This window comes from Cryptomeria japonica, chromosome 3 (assembly GCF_030272615.1).
Source record: "Cryptomeria japonica chromosome 3, Sugi_1.0, whole genome shotgun sequence".
NCBI classification, from domain to species: Eukaryota; Viridiplantae; Streptophyta; class Pinopsida; order Cupressales; family Cupressaceae; genus Cryptomeria; species Cryptomeria japonica.
In genome coordinates, this window is record NC_081407.1 from 646,046,934 (window position 1) to 646,072,161 (window position 25,228).

At 37.9% G+C, this 25,228-nt stretch overlaps 1 protein-coding gene across 3 annotated transcripts in view; it reads left to right on the top strand.

Moving 5' to 3' along the window:
• The window catches only part of LOC131027806 (uncharacterized), a 169,366-nt gene extending 153,171 nt beyond the window's left edge, over positions 1-16,195 (top strand). For all 3 annotated transcript variants that reach the window (XM_057957900.2, XM_057957899.2, XM_057957898.2), the window contains 3 exons: positions 14,891-14,951; positions 15,206-15,331; positions 15,723-16,195. In XM_057957900.2, coding sequence (XP_057813883.2) covers positions 14,891-14,951; positions 15,206-15,331; positions 15,723-15,769 — 234 coding nt within the window. In that variant the 3' untranslated portion in view covers positions 15,770-16,195. The remainder of the gene's footprint in view (positions 1-14,890; positions 14,952-15,205; positions 15,332-15,722) is intronic.
• Positions 16,196-25,228: the final 9,033 nt, after the last annotated feature.

The window sequence follows — 25,228 nt, forward strand, 5'->3', positions numbered from 1 at the left end:
AAGTATAAAGACCATGCAAATTGTAGAATTGACACATAGAATTCACCATTCCTTCAATGAAGTTTACATGTCTTTTGCAACAATCTTTGCAAATTCTACTCTTTCTACTCTACTCTAAAATGCTATCTCTATCTCTTTTTGCTAATTCCTAACTATTAACTAATCTCTGACTATTCACTATTAGCTAACTATTAACCTTTACAAATGAGGAACCAAGGCTTTATACAGGGAACCCTTTACAAACAGGCGGCTCTGATTGACTTAGAATCAATGGCTAGGATTAAAGGATAGAAACCCTAATTAGGGTTTGTTACAACAAACTTCCTTAGCCAATTAGAAAATTACATTCCCAGAGCGAGGACCAATAGGAAGCAGGGGTAGGTACATCGAAGTTCGTGCCACCTCCGATAAATTAGGTACATTGAATCTGGTCATGCTGAGGTGGACCAATCCGACCGGAGGAATGATGACTGGGATGCCACCTTGTCTAATGCTTGTGACTTGGTTGATCCTTTTTTGTTTCTGACGTGATGAATGATGTACTTCCTTTGCTTGATGAGGCTTCTTTATTGTCAAGTCTTCCTTCTCGAGTAGCATATCTCGCCCTATAGTGCTGGCAAAGCATTTCTTTGTCATCATGTGGCTCCTTAGCGTGGCGAAGTGAAGGTTTTTGGCAACTTCTTGAACACCTGTAGTTTTCCAAGGCTTCAAAACACCTTGAGTCCATCTTTGTGCTCTTGGAATGTCCTTGATGAGGATGGACTGGAATAGGTCGTCCTTGTCCTGGCTTGGTCTCCTCCCATCTGCAAAATAAACCAAAGGATGATTAAGCACATATGACATATTCATTTCAACATAGCATTTTCCACCTTAAATCATTAATGAGAAGACATCAAAATGGAATTTTGCTCAATATACTCTCCAGAGACAAGCCCTATAAAAATTTCGCTTTGGACCTAGGCCAAGGACATGACCTATTTAGAATTTCGCTCTGGACCCTTTGGAAGGGTCAGGAGCAAAATTTGCATTTTAGGAAAAAAACTTCACATTTTATGACCACAACTTGCTCAAATGCATGTCTAAGGATGCCTTTAATCTCAATCAACACTAGGCTTGATGCAAAATTGGAGCAAAATAGAGGTTTTAAGAATTTCGCTTTGGACCTAGGCCAAGGACATGACCTATTTAGAATTTCGCTTTGGACCCTTTGGAAGGGTCTGTAGCAAAATCCTTGTCCTAGCCTAAAATCTTCATTTTTGGTGGCCAAATCCATTCAAGGGCAATCCTATGGGCATCTCCCAACTTATATCATCTTGATCAAGGCTTGTTTTGACACAAATTTTGGAATATAGAATAGGTTTTAGGAATTTTGCTCTGGACCCTTTGGAAGGGTCAAGAGCGAAATCCTTGTGTTTGGGCTCATTCCTTCATTCTTCCACTTCAATTCACCTCAAAGGTCAAGGAAACATTACTCCATTCCTCTCTAGGCCATAAAAACCAAAAGGTTGACTTGTTTTGAAGGGAAAATAGGTGATCTTAGGAATTTCGCTCTGGACCCTTTGGAAGGGTTAGGAGCGAAATCCTACTTTTTGCTCAATTCCTTCACATTTATTGATTACTAGCAACTCAAAGTCATGTCCAAGGACATCTCCAATCCTAGTTCACCTTGACCAACACTTTTTTTGGCATAAAATTGAGAGAAAAGAGAGGTTCTGGGGAATTTCGCTTTGGACCCTTTGGAAGGGTCAGGAGCGAAATTCACATTCTAGGCTTGACTCTTCATCTTTTCAACTCCAATCTTCTTTGTAAGGCAAAAATACACCACTCTACTTGCACCTATGCCATAGGAACCACTGTCTTGACCTCATCCAAGAAGAAAATAGGAGTTTCCAAGAATTTTGCTCTGGACCCTTTGGAAGGGTTAGGAGCGAAATTTCTATTTCAGGCTAAAATCCTTCACATTTTCACTTTGAGTCACTCCCTAAGGCAAAAATATGTCAATCCACCTTCCAACATGCCTTAGAAACTAAGAACTTGGCCAAAACAAGGAAGAAAATGAGGTCTATGGCGATTTCGCTCTGGACCCTTTGGAAGGGTCAGGAGCGAAATCTACATTCTTGGTTGGTTTTCCACTTCCTTCATCCAATTCTCCTTCAAACTTGATCAAATTCAAGCTCCTTTCTCCACATTTAAGTGAATCCACCATCAAACTAGTTCAAGACAAGGTCAACCTAAGGCTTAAGGCAAAAAAGAACGTCAAATTGAGGATTTCGCTCTGGACCCTTTGGAAAAGTCAGGAGCGAAATCCATCTTCTAGGTTGATTTCCATCATTTTATCACCTCAAACCTCCTTTCAAAGGCAAATATGCATCCAAGTCCTCCAAACCATTCCTTAGAAGCTCCAAACTTGGTCAAGCTAAAGAGCAAAATAGAGGAAATATGAATTTCGCTCTGGACCCTTTGGAAGGGTCAGGAGCGAACTTCTTGTCTTGGTCAAAACTCCTTTATTCTCTCACATTCTATCACTTCAAAAGGCAAAGATATATCATTTACCTCCACCATGTCCAAGGAACAAGACTTTTAGTGCAAACAAAGAGGAAAAAGGTCTCTTCTAAGAATTTCGCTCTGGACCCTTTGGAAGGGTCAGGAGCGAAATTCTAGTTTTGCTTGATTTCCTACCTTTTTCATCCAATCCATCTTCAAAATTTGATCAAGTTTTCTCTCCTCTCGCCACATCCAAGCCCATTTGCCATCCACTGGGCTCCAAAATCTTCATTTTCAATGCCTTAGGCCAAAATTGAGGGTCAAATGAGGATTTCGCTTTGGACCCTTTGGAAGGGTCAGGAGCGAAATTCTCATTTTGTGCTAATTTATTACTTCCTTTCTTCTTTTCGTGCCTTGGACGCACTTTGTTAGGCTTCCTTCCATCATGATCATGCAAATTTGCTCCTCAAGTCGACATATAGCTCAAGGTTTTATGACAAATAGGGTTTTACATGAATTTCGCTCTGGACCCTTTGGAAGGGTCAGGAGTGAAATTCACTCTTAGGCTCAAATCCTGACTCCATCCTTCACATCTCTTTTGTCCAAACAAGTGTTTTGCTTTTACTCAAGCTTGGGAATGGATTAGGTTTTAGTCTGGGGCAATGCAGAGTATCTTAAAGAGGAATTCGCTCTGGACCCTTTGGAAGGGTCAGGAGCAAAATTCCCGATTCTAGGCTTAATCCACCTTGAAATTGACCTGACTTTGGCCTAGACTCACGCCTTGATGCATACCCTTCCATATCTTTGCCAATTTGCTCAACTCAGACCTTCAAGGATGATATTCACTCACCAAGCTTCGTTGACCTCCTGAAACTCAAGCAAGACACTATTAGCAACAAAAGAAAAACTAGGCCTAAGGAAGACTTTCAAAGAAACCCTAACCTGGAGCACCTACTGACTCACCCTGGCTCAAGCAGAGCCTGCCATCTCAACGATCCCCTTGACGACACTCAAAATGCAAAGGCTAACAGACAAAACCCTAAAAGACCTAGAAAGCAAACCTTAGAAAGCAAAAAGTAGGGGTCCCCATTTGCAATGGGGCGATGTGTGAATATGTCACAACAGGGCTGCGCCAAGGCGTTTGGGCGATGTTTTGAGGACAAGGGTTGGCCTGAGGTTGCGCTCCCTGTGATGTTGGAGGAGTGGCAGCGCTCGGGGGTGGTTGGAGAGAGTAGGATGCAGTCCCTACTTAGGAGAGTCGAGCAGTCTATTCGAGATGGTTATTATCAGGTCAAGAAGACTCAGCACTGTGCAGAGACGACGCGGGTGGCCACCTTGGCAACTCGAGCGGAGTTGGCCACCCATGTTCCACCTCTTGAGTTGGAGCTTGCCCAACAGCGAGCTAGGGTCAATAGCTTGGAGGAGTTGGCTCGGGTGAAGGCGGAGTTGGCAGCTGCCATGGGTGAGCAAGCATTGTTGGAGACCTGACTCACTTTTGCCCTGGATGAGCTTGATGGGAAACAAAAGGAGCTTATGGAGGTTGTCCATATGGTGAAGCGGTCGAGGGAGCGGCAATTGGTCACCGAGAGGGATCTTCGCCACCGTACACAGCAGGTGTACCAGCTGTGGGAGCAGATGGCAGCCACACCAGCGGGCCCTTCTTCATCAGAGACGTCCTCTGTACCCCCTCCGTCTTGAGTTTCTTTTGCTGTATATGTTACATCATTCCCATTTTGGTTGTATGTCGTTCGAAGACGACCCTTCTTTTTGGGGGGGATGATGTTGTCGAGTAATTACTTATGTGTTAATTTTTGTGTTAAAGGTTGGCGGTTAATTGACGGTTGCCGGCAGTTGGCATCGGGTAACCGTGCTGACACCTATATAGTCGTCCTTGTTTCTAGTTTGTGGTACAATAGTACAGGCTTGATGTTATTTGATGTACTGGCACATGTTATCAATGAGAATGCAGTATTGAGTTCATCTATTTGTCTACATCTGTGTATATTTTCATATTCTGGTTATCTGCAATGCACTAAACACACTCACACACGTGGGGAAAACATAAGCAACACGGATTATAACATGCATATAGAAAAAGTTACCAGAAAATATGGAGAAAAAACTAGAAGAGTGCCGAGTATTGTGGACCCTTAAGCTTTATCCACTACCATCACACCTTGTTCAATAAACTCTTTTTGAACTGCTTGTACTACACCTTCCTGGGAAAATGAAAGGAGTGCAAATGAACTTGAGATCTTTAAATTACTGTTGTGCAAAATCACCCTCAAGTTGTCAACATAAAGAGCTAATTCCACACAGAATGATTCCATATTGACCATGTGATTACCACTTGAGACAAGCCGTCCCCAAGAAAGCTTCCACCTTGTCTAAATGATTCTGCTTCTGGCCCAACATCTGTTGCACCTCATCTGAAATACCTCCATCTGATACCTGTTGTCATTTTATGACACCCTTGGTCCATCAGTGAGAGCCGATCAGAGATATGTTCCATGGACCAACGCTGCCCCTGTTGATCAAAGAGAAAGATAGTGGAGTTGTTAATGCATAATAGCTTCGGTAAGATAAATGATTGAATGAGAGATAAATGAAGTCTCTCATTCAATCATTTATCATATCAATAACTATGATAAAACCATCAAGCAATTATTTCATCCTTGATAGCCATTCTATATTTGCATATGGACAAACTATTGATTAATCATACTATGTATCTTCCTCATGTTCATCTATCTAATGAATCTTGTATTTAGATGAATATCGATTAAACATAATTAATGATGACACTGATTAATATATTATCGGATTGCATATTATATTAGATCGGGTTGCATATCATATCGGGGTGCATGTAATATATATCGGAATGCATATCGGGTGGTATTATATTAGTCACCAATAGTTATTGGTGTGTTAGTCTACACTGATAGTTATCGGTTGTCAAGGCTAACACACTGATAACTATCGGCTGTTAGCATTGACAGTCACCGATATACTATCGGGTGTTAGCGCTTGGTAAACACCGATAATCTTCGGTCATACTCCACATTGATTGGCATTTACGTAACATGTCGTTTGTTAGTATAAACAAAAAGGCACGATCAAGTAATGTCTTGATCGGTCATGACCGATCAAGGCATTGCTTGACCGTGCCTCATTTGTCATATACTTATAGTAAGTGCTAAGTTACCGGTACGTCCATTTTTCCTACAGATTCCAGGTACGATTCATTTCTGAATCTGAATCGTCCTGGAATCCTTGTGGAATCGAATAGGGTTCCTTCATTTAGCCCTGGAAACGCATCCAGTTTTCCAACCAAGAATCCTGACGAATTTGGAATGATGTGGCGATTTCGTCACGTTTTCGAGGGTTTTTTTTGTTTTGCTTTTAGTCTGAAAAACGGGTTTAATATAAACCTTAAGGCGAAAAGCAAAACAACAATTAATATGCGTGGTTCTCTTTGGCGGCGGAAAAGAATGCAGGAGAAGCACGAAGAAGCCACGAAGAAGGATGATGAACGCGGGAGAAGCCACGAACAAAGAGCGACGACCAAGCACAGCCCAACACGACCCAGGCAAAGCTCAACGCCAGTAGAGAGACAGGTCACGACAATGTAGGAGTTAATTTGTTTTGCTATAGTTTTACGATTTATATATATTTTTTTATTTGTTTGTTTGTTTAAATTATTTTATTTATTTATTATAATAAGCTAAAAAATCTAGATTTTATCATTTATGGTTTAGGTTTATTTTTTTGGTTTAGGAAGTTACAATTTAATTTTAATTTTTGAAATATAATTTTATTATTTTTATTTAATGATTTATATTTATATAAATTTTAAATTTTAAAATATTAAATATTTAATTTTAAAATTAATTCATAAATGTTAATGATTTATTTAAAATGTCAAATTATTAATTATTATGTAAGTAAATTTTGACAAATGGATATTTAAAATTTCCAAATATATTTGTATAAATTTTTTCCCAAGTTTTGTTTAGCATATGGATGATATTTGGGATTCTAAATTTAATTTTTATTTCTGCTCTTTACGCTGCATATATGTATATATTTATGATTTTAACATTTTTTTGTACGGACGTACCCAAACGTACCCAAACCAGCCCCCCCAAAAATTGTCGTACCGGCGTACTGTACCCACGTACCCGTACCCGCACCCGTACCCGTACCCGTACCGGCAACTTAGAGTAAGTGGCATTCTTGAGATAGGACATAGAAAATATTAAATGTTCCTCTCATTTGCCACAAGCAAGAAGATAGTTAGATATATACAATAAGAAAGTAATAATACCAAATTAGATAATAGAATATAACTTGCATATTGAATGTAAATTGAACATCATTTACATGGTATCAGAGCTATAGTTAAATCGAACCTGAGGCTGTTCAATTTTACGTAAAATTCAAATCAAGTATATATTCAACATCACAATCCTATCAATGGCCAGCACTATTAGATTTGAAGACAGACTTGCAGGAGGTGACGATTTCTCCGCATGGAAATTCAGAATTCAAATTATACTAAAAGATAACAAAGTTGAATCATTCGTAAAGACTGAATCTAAAGAACCTGAGACTGAACCTGATCAAGCAATTTGGAGAGAAGGAAATGATAAGGCTATCAAAATAATAGTTGATGGGGTAAGGAACAATATTATGCCCATTATAAAGAAACACGAATCAGCCTTCAACATGTTCAAAGCACTTGAAGACGCTTTTGAGATATCCAATGGCAGTAGAACCTTGGCTCTAAAAAGAGAGATAAATCATATAACCATGATGAAAGGAGAATCAGTCAACGCCTACTTCATGCGGATATCGAACTAGCAACCCTTGGATATGAGATCCAAAGCAAAGAATTAACCCCCATTGCTTTATATGGGTTACCTAGTATCTGGGAAACGTTCGTCCAAGGCATCAGTGCAAGGGACAACTTTCCAAAATTCGATACACTAAAGGCTGACTGTCTCCAAGAGGAATCAAGGCAAAATAAGAAAGGAATCAAACAAAAGAATATAGATGAAGATCTTCAAGTTCTAACTACGAACTCAGATAGAAAAGGCAAGAAGAAGCAATTCAGGAAGAGAAAGAGTCGTCACGGCAAGAACTCTTTCAAAAAGGACCTCTCTCAAATTCAGTGTTACAGATGTGACAAATTTGGGCACTATGTTGTCAAATGTCTAGAAAGAGCTAAACAAGCCACATTTGCCAAATCAGGAAAATCGAAAAGGGAAGAGGACTCCAAGAAGTATGTGCTCTATTCAACACTCACACATCAAACATCAAACAAAGTGAACTCCTGGGTAATCGACAATGGCTCATCTAGACACATCACAGGATTTAGAGAAGTACTAGACTTTATGTGAGAGGAAAATGATGAAGAGGTAACCATCGGAGATGACTCCACACACTCTTTCAAAGGAGTTGGAAACTGCACCATCAAACTGAAGTCAGGTGTATCATTACAACTTGAAGGAGTACTATATGTTCCAGGCATTAAGAGGAATCTTGTCTCAATATAGCACTGGAGGACAATGGATACAGAGTGACATTCATGGACAACAAAGTGTTGGCTTGGCCAAAGAACTCATCTACCAAGAAAGCTAGTACAATTGGTCAAAGACAAGGCTACCTATATGAGCTATGCACAGAGCCCAATTTAGCCCTAATTCATGAAACTATAGATGCCAATGAAATCTGGCATAGAAGACTAGGCCACCTAAATTATTGAGCTTTATCATCAATGGGAGACCTTGTCACAGGTCTTCCTAAGCTAAAGCAATATCATTCAGGGGCATGCACAGGATGTGCCCTAGGCAAAAATACTAAGGGTGCTTTTCAGAGTAGTACTAGGAAAACAAGTAAAGTCTTAGAATTAATCATTCTGATGTATGTAGACCTATGTCTGTAAATTCATTGGGGGGATTTTTGTATTATGTGATATTTGTCGATGACTACTCTAGGAAAACTTGGATCTACTTTCTGAAATGCAAAGAATCAGAAGAGATCCTTAATAGGTTTAAAGAATTCAAATCATTAATAGAAAACTACTCCGGAAACAAAATTAAAACCCTTAGAACTGATAATGGGGGGGAATACACATCAAAATTATTTAAAGAGTTTTGTAAAAATTCAGGGATTAAGAGGGAGTTAACAATACCTTACAACCCTCAACAAAATGGGATAGCAAAAAGGAAAAATAGGACAATCGTTGAAGCTGCCAAAGCTATGATTCTTGATCAGAATCTAAATATCAATCTTTGGGCAGAAGCAACCAGCACTGCAGTATACATTCAAAACAGATGTCCTCACTCTCATCTTGAAGACAAGACCCTTGAAGAAGTCTTTACAAAATCAAAACCAGATATAAGCCACCTTAGGATTTTTGGATGTCCAGTGTATATTCATGTACCTAAGGAGAAAAGATTAAAATTAGAACCCTCTGGAAAGAGAGGAATCTTTGTAGGATACAGTGAAACCTCCAAAGCCTACATAATATATATACCCGACCAAAAGAACATTGAACTAAGTAGGGATGTGATCTTTGAGGAAAACTTAGCCTTCAAAAGAGCCCAAAGCTCTCTAGATCCTGAAGTCCATATTCCTAACCCCGACTTAGATAGAGATCCTACTCCTGAGCTTCAGAGGGAGAATCCTGATGAGTGAAACTTTAAGTCCACCTAGAGAAAACCTCAAGAAAAGACCACTATGGGCCACCAAAATTGTAGAAGAAGCTCAGAAATTTGCTGCTCCCTTAGGAACCTTCAGAGAAAGCAAAAGGCCTAATAAATTTGCTAGCTATGTTACCCTTATGAATGACCTCTCTAAAGCTGAACCAAGCAATGTATCAGATGCACTTCAACATCAAGTATGGAAGGATGCCATGTCTAAAGAGTATCAATCCATTATGAAGAACGATGTTTGGGAGATTGTTTCTAGACCAACCAAGAAATCTGTGGTTTCATCTAAATGGTTGTTCAAAATCAAACATGCCGTAGACAGTAGTATTGAAAAACACAAGGCCAGATTTGTAGCTAAAGGCTTCCCACAAAGGGAAGGAATAGATTATGACGAAACCTTTGCACCAATTGCCAGGTATACCTCAGTAAGAGCTATATTAGCCATTGCAGCAGCAAAGGGATGGAAGGTACACCAAATGGACGTTAAGACAACTTTCCTATATGGCGAGATCTCAGAAGAAGTCTACCTAGAGCAACCTAAAGGCTTTGAAATTTATGACATAGAGTCTCATGTGTGTAGACTCAAGAAAGCTCTCTATGGGCTCAAACAGGCTCCCAGGGCATGGTATGAAAGAATAGACACCTATCTCTTAGGACTAGGTTTTTCCAAAAATGATGAAGACCCTAATCTCTACTACAAAATAAATAGAGATGATATGCTAATATTGATCTTATATGTTGATGACTTATTAATCACAGGAAGTGATCAACTTATAAAACAATGCAAAAATGATCTATCTAAAGAATTTGATATGGAGGACTTAGGATTCCTTCATTACTTCCTAGGATTAGAAGTATGGCAGAATTCTGACAACATCATACTAAACCAAGGAAAGTACACTTTGGATATTTTGAAGAGATTTGGAATGCTAAATTGTAGACCCATGACCTCTCCTATGGAAACCAACTTACATAAACTTAAAGAAGCAGCAACAGAGTCACAACCCACTGATTCTACTCAATACAGACAGATGATTGGGTCCCTGATGTATCTGGTAAATACAAGACCATATATCTGTTATGCAGTCAATGCTCTAAGTCAGTTTATGTGTGAACCAAAGGAGATACACCTGGTTGCAGTGAAGCACATTATGAGGTACCTACAAGGTACTCTAAACCTTGGTCTCAAATACAAGAAGGTTGAGATAGACTTAAATGGATTTACAGATTCAGATTGGGTTGGAAGTGTAACAGACAGGAAAAGCACTTCAGGGTGTTGCTTCAGTCTAGGTTCAGCTATGATATCTTGGATCAGCAGGAAGTAGTCTTTTGTAGCTCAAAGTTCCACTAAGGCAGAATACATTGCAGCTTCTATGGCTGCCCGAGAGGTAGTATGGCTCAGGAAGTTGCTTGTAGGATTGTTTGGAGAACCTATGAAACCCACTGTTATACACTGTGACAATCAGAGTTGCATAAAACTTTCAATAAACTCAGTGTTTCATGACAGATCCAAACATATTGAGATTTCATACCACTATGTGCGAGATATGGTAGATAGGAATGCAATCCAATTGGAATATGTTTGTATAGGAGATCAAACTGCAGACATTCTAACCAAACCCCTTTCCAGAGTGAAGGTTGATCACTTCATAAAAGGTTTAGGTATGACAGAAAGGTAAATTGCTTTGTAATCTATATTTGAATACCCATAAGATGTTTAATGTGTAAACCTCTTTGTCATGTTAGGACAAATTTTTGGATTCTATCCCCTGGGTTCACATCTAAGAGGTAACGATCTCTCAAGATAGTGAACGCTTGTATGGGGACATTATAAGGTGACGATCTTATAGCGTCCAAGCCAGTTATCATGTTGGATCTCTGGTTTGTCATGGATGTGCCATGATTGTGTTGTGATAAAACATTTGTATAAAAGTGTTAGTGCACTTATCACAACTAGGATAAGGTGAGAAATTAATCTTTCTCATATGATTATCCTTAAGTATTGCGTGTAGGCAATACTGATATCACATACTTAGGTGATATCCTGTCAATTGCAAGATTGATATAATGAACTCCAGTATCATGTGTTTAGGTGATACTTCATACCAAATGATTAGGTGGTATGATTCCCATGGATGACTAAATGATCACTATCAATTAAATTATGATGCTTGAATATATTGTCTACATTCATCTTACCTAGCTAAGAGGGAGTGTTAATGCATAATAGCTTCGGTAAGATAAATGATTGAATGAGAGATAAATGAAGTCTCTCATTCAATCATTTATCATATCGATAACTATGATAAAACCATCAAGCAATTAATTCATCCTTGATAGTTATTCTATATTTGCATATGGACAAACTATTGATTAATCATACTATGTATCTTCCTCATGTTCATCTATCTAATGAATCTTGTATTTAGATGAATATCGATTAAACATAATTAATGATGACACCGATTAATATATTATCGGATTGCATATTATATTAGATCGGGTTGCATATTATATCAGGGTGCATGTAATATATATTGGAATGCATATGGGGTGGTATTATGTTAGTCACCGATAGTTATCAGTGTGTTAGTCTACACCAATAGTTATCGGTTGTCAAGGCGGCTGTTAGCATTGACAATCACCGATATACTATCGGGTGTTAGCGCTTGGTAAACACCGATAATCTTTGGTCATACTCCACACCGATTGGCATTTACGTAACATGCTGTTAGTTAGTATAAACAAAAAGGCACGATCAAGTAATGTGTTGATCGGTCATGACCGATCAAGGCATTGCTTGACCGTGCCTCATTTGTCATATACTTATAGTAAGTGGCATTCTTGAGATAGGACATAGAAAATATTAAATGTTCCTCTCATCTGCCACAAGCAAGAAGATAGTTAGATATATACAATAAGAAAGTAATAATACCAAATTAGATAATAGAATATAACTTGCATATTGAATGTAAATTGAACATCATTTACAGGAGTTATGAAGTGTGAGGTGTTGTCTTGCCCGGAGGAAGTTCCTTTCTTAGCCTTTTCTTCTTTCCTTGGAACTCCGGAATCCCGAGGTTCCGAAGTTCCCTTTGCTTCCTTTTCTTTCATGTTCCCCAGAACTCCGGAACGCCTCCTCTTTGCCTTCTCTTCTTCTCTCTCTCCGGAACTCCGGAACCTCGAGGATCCGAAGTTCCCTCTTCGTCTTCTTCCCTTCCTTGGAACTCCGGAACCTCGAGGTTCCAAAGTTCCTTCCCTTTGCTGCCTCTCCTTTCTTCTTCTCGGAACTTCGGAACCCCGAGGTTCCGAAGTTCCTCCTTTTCCTTCTCCCTCCTCTTGAGTTCTCCGGAACTTCGGAACCCCGAGGTTTCGAAGTTCCCTTTTCTTGCCTTCTTCGGAACTCCGGAACCTCGAGGTTCCGAAGTTCCTTCCTTAACCTTTTTTCAGTTCCCCAGAACTCCAGAACCCCGAGGTTCCGAAGTTCCTTTGCTAGGTCTCCCCTTTTTCTTTTGCTTATTCTTTTCTTCCCTTTCCCAAAACTCTGGAACCCCGAGGTTCCGAAGTTCTCTTTCCCCTTCCCCGGAACTCCGGAACCTCTTCCCCACTTCAAGAACTAGAGTTTCCGAATTCCTCAAACTTCTTTCCGGCTTGCAACACTTTCGGATGGTGTGATCAACACTCAAAGCTTTAAATGCTCCGACGACTTTTGTGACTTGTGCACCTTCTTTTGTGGAGCCACAGGGGTGCATTTAATGATTTTGGCAGGATTTCAATCAAGAGAGGTATAGGGCCATGCTTGTTGTGGTAACTTATGTCATGTCTGCATGCTCTGACTTTGGAAGGTCAGTCAATCCACCCTTCTCAGGGTTGCATTTTCAGGGTAGGGCTAGGTTGCTTGCATGTACAGAAAGTCAAGTGCCAGCACTTCCCTGCACTCCCAGACTAACATTTCCCTACACACACAAGGGTCATGATCACTCTTGTAACCAATTTTCTATATAAAGGTTGTTAAGCCTCATTGTAAAGGGTTCTCTCCCTGCTGGCTTGAGCTATTCTATGCTCTCCCACTTCTCTTGTATTTATTCTGCATTTTGCCACTGTAAGTTTGGCCATTGGCCTTTGAATGAATTGAAATTGCTATTCTTGCCTTTCTTCAACTTGTGTATGCTGTGTATGTTTCCTTACTTTCATCATAGGTGTATGTTTTGTGGCTTTTCTCTCATATATGTCGTGTTAACCTATTTCTGGGTGTGACTTGTGGGAAACCTTCTCCCCTCTTGACATTCAGTGAATTCTAACCTGCATACATGCATCCAGGTCACTCATACGACTGAAGTTTGTGCATCTCTTGGGCATTTTAGTTGATTCTTTGTGTCATTTCGGGTAGGGAGAGAAACAATCTCTTGCCTTTTCCTCTGCAAGTTGTTAGGATAGGCTTAGGAGTAAGTTTTGAAATGTTGAGTTGGTTCAACACTTGCACCTGGATTGAAAGGAAGCAGGCCTTCTCCGGAGATTCAACCCCCTTGCGCAAGGTCCCACACTTCGGGGTTGTTTCCATGTTTCACAAGGTTGCTGAGTTGATAGCTCAGCAAGGGTGCAAGCTTTTGTGATAACAATACCCAAATGAGGAAGGAGAGAAAGAGTGAAGGATCAACTCATGAACCATTGGAACTTCCACCCTAGCAGTGAGTTTGGATTCAAAGTCTGCTGCAATAGAAGTTCCGGTCCTGAAAATTCCATTATTTTCCAACCCATCAGCACCTAAAATTTCTTTCGCAAAGGCCAAAGATACATAATCTTTTATGTTGAAAATGCGGTGCAAACAATGGCCTGAGAGTGTTTCTCTGGATGCTACATCAGACCTACTGCAACCCCTCTGCATCCTGTCTGTTGCTCAAAATCTAAATTAAAACACTAAACATTGCCACAGACCAAAACAAAAATTAAGTCTGGTCAAAGATCTGTCTCTAACAAGGTTAATGGCATTGAGACCATCTTTCACACAGGAACAAAATAAGCATCTATATGTAAAGAAAAAACTTTCACATGACTTCATGGATTTTGTACAAACAGCGTGCTGAATATATTTTGACAAAGCAAGCTAAAGTCTGCCCATTAATGTGAAGGAGAACAGAAGTGTGGAGGAGGAAGCAAAATCCCACAAATCTTGGTTGGGATCACATCTTGATTGTATATTGCAATTCCAATGGATTGTGCCAGAAGTAAATCAATTGCATTCTTATGGCTTTAGTTGCATAATTTAAGTGGAGAATCAGACCATCATTTGATGGTTTTGGAAATAATGTTTACAATAAGAAAAAAATTAAAAAAATTAAAGTAATGCCGGATAAGAAGAGATTGATGGCAATGATGGCTAAACTTAAAAAACAATACAATTCTATGAAGTGTTGAAGGCTTGAAGCTTATCACATGTGGTTTAAACCAAAATTGAGATGCCATTTAGTCACTTATAGAATAACAGAGCTTCAAGCATGCAAATTATAATAAACATGGCAAATGAAGATATATAAGGAGCCAAGTAGATTCAACATGCAAATTGTGAGGCATTTAGAAATTAGAATATCAAGGGGTGGAATCCTATTAAATTTGGATGTTTCTTTACACTTTATTGGAAATTTATTACTCTTACACAACCTGCTGACATATTTGTTGTCTGAATGCAGGTACGATTACTTGTTGGTGCTTTGAAGTGTGTTGGAACTGGAAAATTGTCGGTTGAAGATGGTTTGTGTTCTTCTCCTTATTTTGTTATCAATTGTCTAAATTTTTAGTGGAGTTTTCTACTTGTAAATGATATTCTTGAGGAAGCATGTGACAATGGCTAGTGCAGAATTTGAATCACATCCTTTCCAAATGATGCATATTATAATTTTTTCACTTTCTTTTTTTTGTTGATTTTGTGATTGATTTTTGGGGATGGTTGTAGCCTTGCACCGTCCATATTTGAGTCTAAAACACATACCTCCTTATTTGTGCAGTTGAAAGAATTCTTAAAGCACGATCAATAATGGTGGCACCACCTATGGCACCTGCTCATGGTCTTTATCTTGCAAAGGTCAAGTATGACTTTAGTTCTAATAAAGTGAACCAAATTGAGGATGATGGTGAGTAATGGAGGGGAACCTTTGTTTTCAAGCATATTTACGTCTGTTCCTCCTCAATATTAAATTGTACACAAAAAACATAAGTTAACAAATTTGTTTTAAATTTTTTCACAGTAATGACTTAATGATAAAGTATTTTCATTAACTTTTCATGAGATTGAGATATGTGCATCATGTTTGTATGTTGTTGTCATCCAAATTGTTGGCATTTTCATAATCAAAGGATGTTTTTAGCATAGTTGTGTTTAGAGTTTAGACATTCTAGTCCTTCCGTTACCTGCATTTTTAACTTTTAATAAGTATTTTACTGTATCCGAAAGATGTCTGTTTGTAGTATTTATTATTTTCATATCTTTATTTTAAGGGCTCTCTACCTCTTGTTTTATAACAGGATTATCTGTATTAGGAGCTCCTATCTGTAATCCTCCCTTGACTTGATGATGAACCACAAAATGTGGACTGAAATATTCTAACCTTTTCAATGTAATTATTCCTTGAAACCCCATTTTCTTAACAAATATCTTTTAAATGGAGTTTAGTTCCATGATTTGACTCAAGTGGATAGAATTTAACTCAACTGTTGTAAAAAGCTTGGAGGTAAGCAAACAAGGACCCAAGATTTGGAATTTTGGACTGCATATAAAATGTGTTCTGTCAAACATTTTTTCATTAATTGTTGGAAGCTTGAAGTTTCTTGATGTTAATGCTTAGTGGTCGCATTGCCCATTTGTTAGTGGCCTAATGCTAAAGAGGTTTCGGTCATGCGATGGCCCAGGTTCAACTCTGTCATGAGAGTTCCCCCATGCTGTGGATAAATTGTGATTTTTAATTGAAAAAGTCTACTGGCTGTACTATTGAGTTTAATTTTATTAAATAATTTTACAATATCAAGCAATATTTAGGTAGAAAATTCTTGCAAAGGCATTATCATAGTAGTCTCTTAACAAGACCACCAAATAATGCCGACTTTTTTTACAAACTTCCACTGGAGAATACATTCAGATGAAACAATAGATAAAAATAAAACTATACATCTCATCCAAAACTTACAGGAAAATCTGTAAGTCTTTATCATTTGAAATGCAAATTAAGTTGGTACATTTGCTAATAAATTCAATTCTGGCTATGACCAATGTATCAAAAGACTAATAAACCCACTGTTTTGGGTTGCATTAATTGACCCATCATCATGTACCAACTCATTCTAAATATTATCAGAAATCTAAGCACCTAGAGACTATCCTTGTTGTAGACAATCAAGACACATTAGCTTTATCATACATTTTATGTAGTAGAAGAACAATTTTGAACTAGATTTCTGTCAAGGGTTGAGTGTATTGAGCCTTGTGCTCACAATCTATATGCATTGAGATAAAAGCTATAGAGGCAGACTAAGAGTCGAGTGGAATGAATTAGATATTTACACCATAGTAAGCTAATTCTCTTACCATGTACTCCCTACTATTTCCTATTTGGCAGGTTGAATGTATCCCCTCATATCACATCACACCATCTCCCTTACCAAGTGTCACTGTGTCGAGGTAGACTACTGCCTTTTTTCTGTTAGGTAGTACTGCAGTTCATGTTAGGAATTTCAAATTCACAGTGCTCATGAGGTCTTGGTAGACAGCTGTATTATGCACATTCTCTCATCTGTTCTCCCGCCTTCTGCTATATGTGATGTTTCGTAAAGCCAAACTCTTTAAACATTGTTGTAATAGTGAACTCACTGCCATAAGCATTCAATAAGAAAAGGTTACACAACCACAAGCAAAAGCAATTGCACTTGGGAATTGTGGTTTAGGCATTTCATATTGCTGCCACCAAGACCAACTAAAACTTCTAATCAATTTCATTTGTAGTGCTAGTTTCAGGGTTGATTCTTCAACAATCTTACCATTCTAAGAGTCAGGAAACATTTTAGGAAGGTATGTCTATTGATTTTTATTGTATTTCGAAAAATATATAGTCTCTTAATAAAATGCCTTGAACATCAAAGGAAAATTAGCATTTTTCACTAGCTGTTTGAGATGGAATTTTTCTTGTCATAAATGGTCAATGAAATGTTCATTTGTGTTAAAATAAATAGCATCGGTCGGATGAACCAAATGTCTAATTGGCCTTATGGCCTTAGACATTTGTCTTGTATTCATCCGTAAATCAATCCTTATTATTTTGATCACATATAGATATATATTTATCTATGTAGCCATTTATTTATTGATCGGTTAATATTATGATTAATATTATAATCAACATTATGAATAATTAGTAACAACCTTGTGTTACTAATTATTCATAATATTAATTATATTATTTCATTATTTACTTTACCGATTCGTTGTAAATGATAGCATATATTTATTGGTTTAGTTGACCGATTAGTTTGCAAGAGAATCCGACGTATGATTGTGGGTTATGCGTTGGTCATAGACTGCCAACGTGACTCCACATAGGAGTCACGACTCCTTGAGGAATCATGTCAGTTCCACAAGGAGTTGTGACTCCTTTGTGGACCACAATCGGTTATATATACAATGCTGTCGACGGAAGTAAGATATAAGAAAACATATAAAAAAAGATCAATAGTCTTTCACAGGTGGAAAAGAGAGACTGCCGTGGAAATACTTGTGTGTGAATTACATTCACTCCAAACATTGTAATCTGCAGTTGATGTAATAACTAGGAGCAATTAATATTGTGGTAATAACATTCAGCAGTCCTTATCATTGCACATACAGCAGTTGACTTCTTTGTTCATTATTATTAAATTACAATTAATATTACCAATATATATAAATGTGATCCACTTTAACATGGTATCAGAGCCAGCATAAGTAAAAGATCCGATCAGACTTATATAGGTGAGATTACGCTCTATATCTTCTCGAATTTCTTCAACTCCCTTTTACACATAAAATGGTGAATGGTGTTAGATTTGAGGATCGACTTGAAGGAGCTTCCAACTTTGTATCTTGGAAGTTTAGGATCATGCTTGCATTAAGAGAAAACGAATTAGATGAGTTCGTAAAGAAAGCTACACTGGAACTAGAAGAAGATGAAAACCCTCAATGGATGAGAAAGAACAATAAAGCCATGAAGATGTTAGTTGACTCAGTCAAAGATCATATTGTGCCAATTATCTCCAAGATGGATACTGCCTATGGCATGTTCAAATCTTTAGAAAACATGTATGAGATAAACAACACAAGCCAAGTTCTTGCTCTAAAGCAACAACTCTATCATGTCAAAATGACAAAAGGCGAATTCATCATCTCATACTTTATGAGGATTACTAAATTAAAAGATCAAATCTCTACTATAGGTCACACAAAAGAGAGCAAAGAGTTAACAATGCTGGCACTAAATGGTCTCCCCTCCTCATGGGAGGCATTTATTCAAGGGATAAGTGCAAGATCAAAACTTCCCAAGTTTGATCGATTAAAGCAAGATTGCATTCAAGAAGAGTCTAGATTGGCTATCTGAGGCATTGGCCAAAGGTCCATAAATGAAGATATTCATGTTCTTGCCTCCCACTCCACAAAGATGAAAAGTAAGAAAGGACAATTTAAAAGGAAGAAAGATAAGGAATCTAATAGTGCTCCTACATTCAAAAGAAGGAAGGATATTTCAGAAATTCAATGCTTTAGATGTGACAAATATGGTCACTATGCAATGCAATGTCCAACCAGGACTATGCCTCAAGCTTCCATTGCGAATGTTGGTAAAACTCCTCCACAAAAGGATTTAGATGGATTCATATTCTGATTTGAAAGAGATAAGTTTTCCTTTGTTTTTGGTTGAATAATGTTCATGAATTTAATATGTAGTTTTTTGTTAATTCATGTAATTACATTATGCATGTTATTTGTGAAACAACTTTGTCAGTAGATGCTCGCTTACGACAACTGCATTTGGATATCTTGTGCTTTAAATTTCTTCAATTTACTATGAGAAATTTGTCCCTTACATTTAGGACATCTTTAGAATCACAGTCTGTTGTTTTTCAGGCTATAGAGTTTTGAAGTTTTATTTGTGATGAAGAGATTAAAATTCAGGAGGAATATGCAGAGGACTTTAGTGAAGATTCTGAGATTTTGCATTTCCATTTTTTATAAAACAAATATCTACCTGCAGAGGTGCAACAGTTCACTTGTCAAAGTCATAGAGACACATAGCATCTAGGGTTCAAAGCCAAGATTGAGACAAGAGGGCTTTCTCAGTGAGAGGGAGCATACTGAAGGGGGATTTTGTTCTAAATCTCAAGATGATCATATTCCTTCCTAGGGCTTGATCTTATGAGAGTAGATCCATGGTGGTTTTTGGATCTAGCACTTCCAACCGTATGAGGATCATACTAGATGATGAGAGTCTCCTAAAGAATGATATCTTCCATGATTGGGACCATGTGAGTAGGGGATGCTTCCGTGACAGAGGGAGCAACTAAGAGGATGTGCTTCTATTGATATTTGAGGATCTTGGTTATAATGGTTCAGAGGGAGTGAACCATGTCGAGATGGTTTCTCTAGTGATCAGTCAAAGGACTATGATTCATGAGATGGAGTCCCATTTATGTAGGCTGGAAGGTCTTTATGCTGACTTCTAGGTCATGATATTCCTGGATAGATGAGTACTTGGTGAGGTTGGAATACACCAAGAGTGATGCAGACTCCAACCTTGTATTTCATGAAAGGTCAAAGCATGTGAAGATCAAGTATCACTATGTTAGAGACATGGTGGAAATGTATACTATTCACCAATGTATTCTTCTTTTCAAAAGATGTTTTAAAGTGTAAACTCTTGTGATTGCATTTCTCCTTGAGAGAGACTTAAGGAGAAAGCCCTTATCTACACCCTCTGATATGGTTCATGGTGGATGTCATGTGTGTGACTCCATGACAATTTTGGTTCAGTACTTGATGAGCCCCTGTGAACATTATTGTGAGGTGACGATCTCTCAATAGTGAACACTTGTACATCTGATCATTATTGTAAGGTGACGATCTTGCGATATGGATTGTTCATACCATTATGATGAATATCATGGGACGTAATATCTATGGACATGTCATAATGGTTTATATCTCTATAGTAATATTTATGGATATGCCATAATGGTGGATATCATGAGACGTGATATCCATAGATAAGCCATAATGGTGGATATTACATAAAGAGATACTCATGGTGGATTTCATGTGACGTGAAACCGTGGACATGCCATGAAGTAATATCTTTAGATATACCATGACGGTGGATATCATGAGACGTGATATTTGTGGACAAGCCATAATGGTGGACATTACATTAAGATATTTATGGTGGACATCATGTGACATGATATCCATGGATATGCCATAACTTTTGATATCATAGTGAGGTGATATCCTTCCCTCACAATAAAATATTCCGAGCCAAATTTTTTTTTTGGTTTTTCAATTTACAAACTCAAATAAATGCACCCGTTAAGGTTAGAGGTTAAACCAAAACGTGCTGAAGCAACTCTAACCAGAATGTACACCAGGATCCCGATGTGGGCAAGGTGTGAGCATTGGTCAGAGGATCTAAAACAAAATGCTTATGCAAGAACTCTAACCAAGAATGGCGCCGGTGATGGCGAGCATATGGTCAGAGGATCTTCTACCTAAATGCTGAAAGGGAACTCGACACCAAGTATGTGCTACCCAATCCAGTGTGGAGTGAGGGGCGACCATATGGCGGAGTAATTACAAATAACAATGCTTGAATGAAATAACTGAATTGCTGAAAGGGACTCAACACCTAGAATGTGCTTTCTAACCCGAACTGGGAAAGTAGCTACCATAGGGCGGAGATGTAACTAATACAATAATTACTGAAAGAAGAATGAGTATTACAATTGGATAAAGCAAGATTATAATTTGCTGTCAGTATTACTGCCAGCTTACACTATGAAAGATGAGATCTTGCAAACAATACAAATCAGCATATAAATAGAGATGTACAATATTAGTGAGTTTCTTTGCTGAGAAGTAAGATTAACGGAAATGGCATTAAACAGATCCAACGTTTTCTCCAGACTTGGACAAATCTTCAATGAAGCATCCACATCGCTTTAAAAGAACTCTCATCACCATCCAATAAAGAAAGTGCAGATTTCTCCAAACTGATGTAACAGACCTGCACCTTTCAACAAATAACCAGCAACATAGGATTCCTTGAAATGCTCGGAACTCACTCTTTTCTCATTCAAACTGCTTGATATCAATTGCAAATCACTAATAGAAGGGAGGCGCTAAAACTAAGAGCATAAGACAAACTTAAAATGCAGATTACATGAAATGCACGAATTTCAAGACACCATAAATGGTACGGCCCAGCACAGGGGCGATTTTGCTTTTTAAAATTCAGATCCTCTTCAAAAAATCTACAAATTTGCACACAGGGGCGCCTAGCCAAGATGGAAGGAAATAAACAATACCCACAATGAATTTTTTTGTCTTTTTGGATTTATGAATAAAACATCAAATCTACTGAAGCTAAAATGCCAAAAACCAGAAACCTCTAATATGCAAAAACTGAACCTAAATAGACAAATGCAGATTACAATGCACAAATTTCAATGAACTCACAAACTAGACTAAAATCACCGCTAGTTGTTGTCTTACAAACAAGAAGCGATGCCCGAGCTAGGAGGCCTTCATTCCTCGAAGCAAACCCAGAGCCAAACCGGCAACATAACAGTACTGTAGACCAAAGATGTGAAATGATGCTCAAAGTCTTCCTTTTATAACTTCCTATTGGCTTCACGAACCCTAAAATCCACTTCAATATCCAAACCCTAATCCTTTCTCCAAGATGGCATCCTTTTCCTTTCAAGCTTAATATTGATATTTTAATTAAATTCAATACCTTGATAAATGCGCCCACATTAAGCTTGCTTTGACTTTGGAAATTAATAAAATAATCTTTAATGAAGGCGCCACCCTCAAAAAGCCCACTTTTCAAAACAACATAAAGTCAATAGACTAGGCCAAGGGGTCAACGTTCGAATATAATATTAAAACGTGACCTTTTAATTAAATATATCAACTTAACTCTTCAATCATGCCCTGAAGCCAATAATGACCAAGTCAAAGATCAGGTCTGAGAAGGGGACATTACACACAATAAATGGAACTAGTGTAGGGTGTTATTACTTATTGAAGGATAGAAAGATTTCCGTGAATATCATGAGACGTGATATCCATGGATATGCCATATCTCCTAATATCACAGCGAGGTGATATCTCTCTCTCTCTCTCTCTCTCTCATAGATGAATCTATTGTCCTCCCTTGCTAAGAGGGAGTGTTAAAATAAATAGCATCGGTTGGATGAACCAAATGTCTAATTGGCCTTACATTTGTCTTGTATTCATCCATAAATCTATCCTTATTACTCTGATCACTTATAGATATATATTTATCTATGTAACCATTTATTTATTGATCGGTTAATATTATGATTAATATTATAATCAACATTATGAATAATTAGTAACAACCTTGTGTTACTAATTATTCATAATATTAATCATATTATTTCATTATTTACTTTACCGATTCGTTGTAAATGATAGCATATATTTATTGATTTAGTTAACTGATTAGTTTGCAAGAGAACCCGACGATATGATCGTGGGTTTTGCATTGGTCATAGACTGCCGATGTGACTCCACATAGGAGTCACGACTCCTTGAGGAATCATGTTGGTTCCACAAGGAGTAGTGACTCCTTTGTGGACCACAATCGGTTATATATACAATGCTGTCGACGGAAGTAAGATGTAAGAAAACAGATAAAAAAAATATCGATAGTCTTTCACAGGTGGAAAAGAGAGACTGCTGTGGAAATAGTTGTGTGTGAATTACGTTCACTCCAAACATTGTAATCTGCAGTTGATGTAATAAGCAGGAGCAATTAATATTGTGGCAATAACATTCAGCAGTCCTTATCATTGCACATACAGCAGTTGACTTCTTTGTTCATTATTATTAAATTACAATTAATATTACCAATATATATAAATCTGATCCACTTTAACAATTTGAAGCCATAGAGACATTTAGCGGAGCTTGTTTATAGCATGTCTCTTTATTTGTCATATTACTTTGTGGCTTTGGCATAACCATTCTTTACTCAGATATGAGCATTTTTGTTTTTATAACATGCTTACCATTATATATACTACTAGCCGGGAGTTTTAAATACAAATTTCACTAGTATACATTATTCAAATTTTGGGGCCTTATTTCTTAACCTTCAATCAGCTAATTGTGGGACCTTTTGTTTCTTCTGCTCCTTCACAATCACATTATTCCTATGGAAGGGCTGCATAATCATACAGTTTGTAGACCCTTCTAGTATTTATCTTATGAGTGTAGACTATAGGGATGCATTGAAGAGTCTACTAATTTCGAAAAATACACTTTCTATATAAAGCATATTGATAGTTTCTTTATTTTTACAAGGGATTCTTTCCTGAGTGCCCCTCTTTATTACAGCAACATGATTCTCCATTTGATTAAAAGGCAGCCAAAGCTGCAACAACATGGATTTGAAGAAATAAAATTATAGCTGCGATGAGAGTTCATTGCATCTCGTTGAATTCAGATGAGAATCTACCTATAGAGAACCACTCAAGTCTCTTTTGGTTTCTAGCATAGTTTATAATGTAATAACCATTTCAGCTTATTAAAAATGAAGATACACCTTTGGAATAGCCCTAGAAGGCGTTGTTGCTTGCATTCAACTTATCTTCTATGAAATCAATGATTCCTTCTTGGATCCATTTTTCTTTGATTATTTAATAAGTTTGCGACTCTTCAAGAAAGCTAGACATGAAAGAATAGGCTAGCAATTTCCCAAGTGTTACGAGTTTCATGCTGCTATTTCTTTTGCAGTCATTCGAAGACCATTCAACTGTGGCTTCAATGATGGGTTACAAGGTTTTGTAAAAACAGTTAGATTGGTCACTTTTGGCCCTCATTTGGAAGAGTATGAAATATATATTTTCTTTTACAAGTTCAAGGAAGTGGAAAACATGTTTAATCTTGGACCAAATGAAGGGGGCTATTGGCATCATGGGCTAAATCTTTTCACATTGATAAAAATGTGTATTGTATATGCTTGAGATAATTGAGGGATTGCATATAGTTTAATTTTTAGCAAACAATACAAGGGTCAAATTTGTATTCACTTCTTTTCATTACTTGTCACTTTGTGTAGATTCAAAGATTTCAAGTGTGTTACAATTAAACTCCATCTCTCCCTCCATTTGTAGTACTCTCTCTCTCTCTCTCTCTCTCTCTCTCTCTCTCTCTCTCTCTCTCTCTCTCTATCTCTATATATATATATATATACCAATCTTTCTCTCTCCCCATCTATACGTATTGATCTCTCTCTCTCTCTCTCTCTCCCTTTTTATACCTCTATCTCTCTATTTACCTCCTCTCTATCTATCCTAGGCTCTCTCCCTCCCTCTCTTCCCCCCCCCCCCCCCTCTCTCTCTCTCTCTCTCTCTCTCCCTTTTTATACCTCTATCTCTCTATTTCCCCCCACCCCCCACTCCCCCCCCCCTCTCCCTCTCTCTCTCGATAATGGAGCTTGATTACTTTTTTAGTTTATATGTTTTCTTGAATCTTAGCTCTTGATGAGGGATGTGGGGCAACTTTGCCATACAACTTTTGTTGCTAGGGGAGGGAGGGAGAAATAGGGAGTGGGTGGGTATGTGAGTGAGAGGGATGTGTGCGTGCGTGCAGGAGAGAGAGAGAGAGAGAGAGAGAGAGAGAGAGATACGTGGAGAAATATAAAAAGAAAGTGATGAAGAGAGAGGGACTGATAGGGTTCAAAGGATAGAGACTATATATATGTACACAC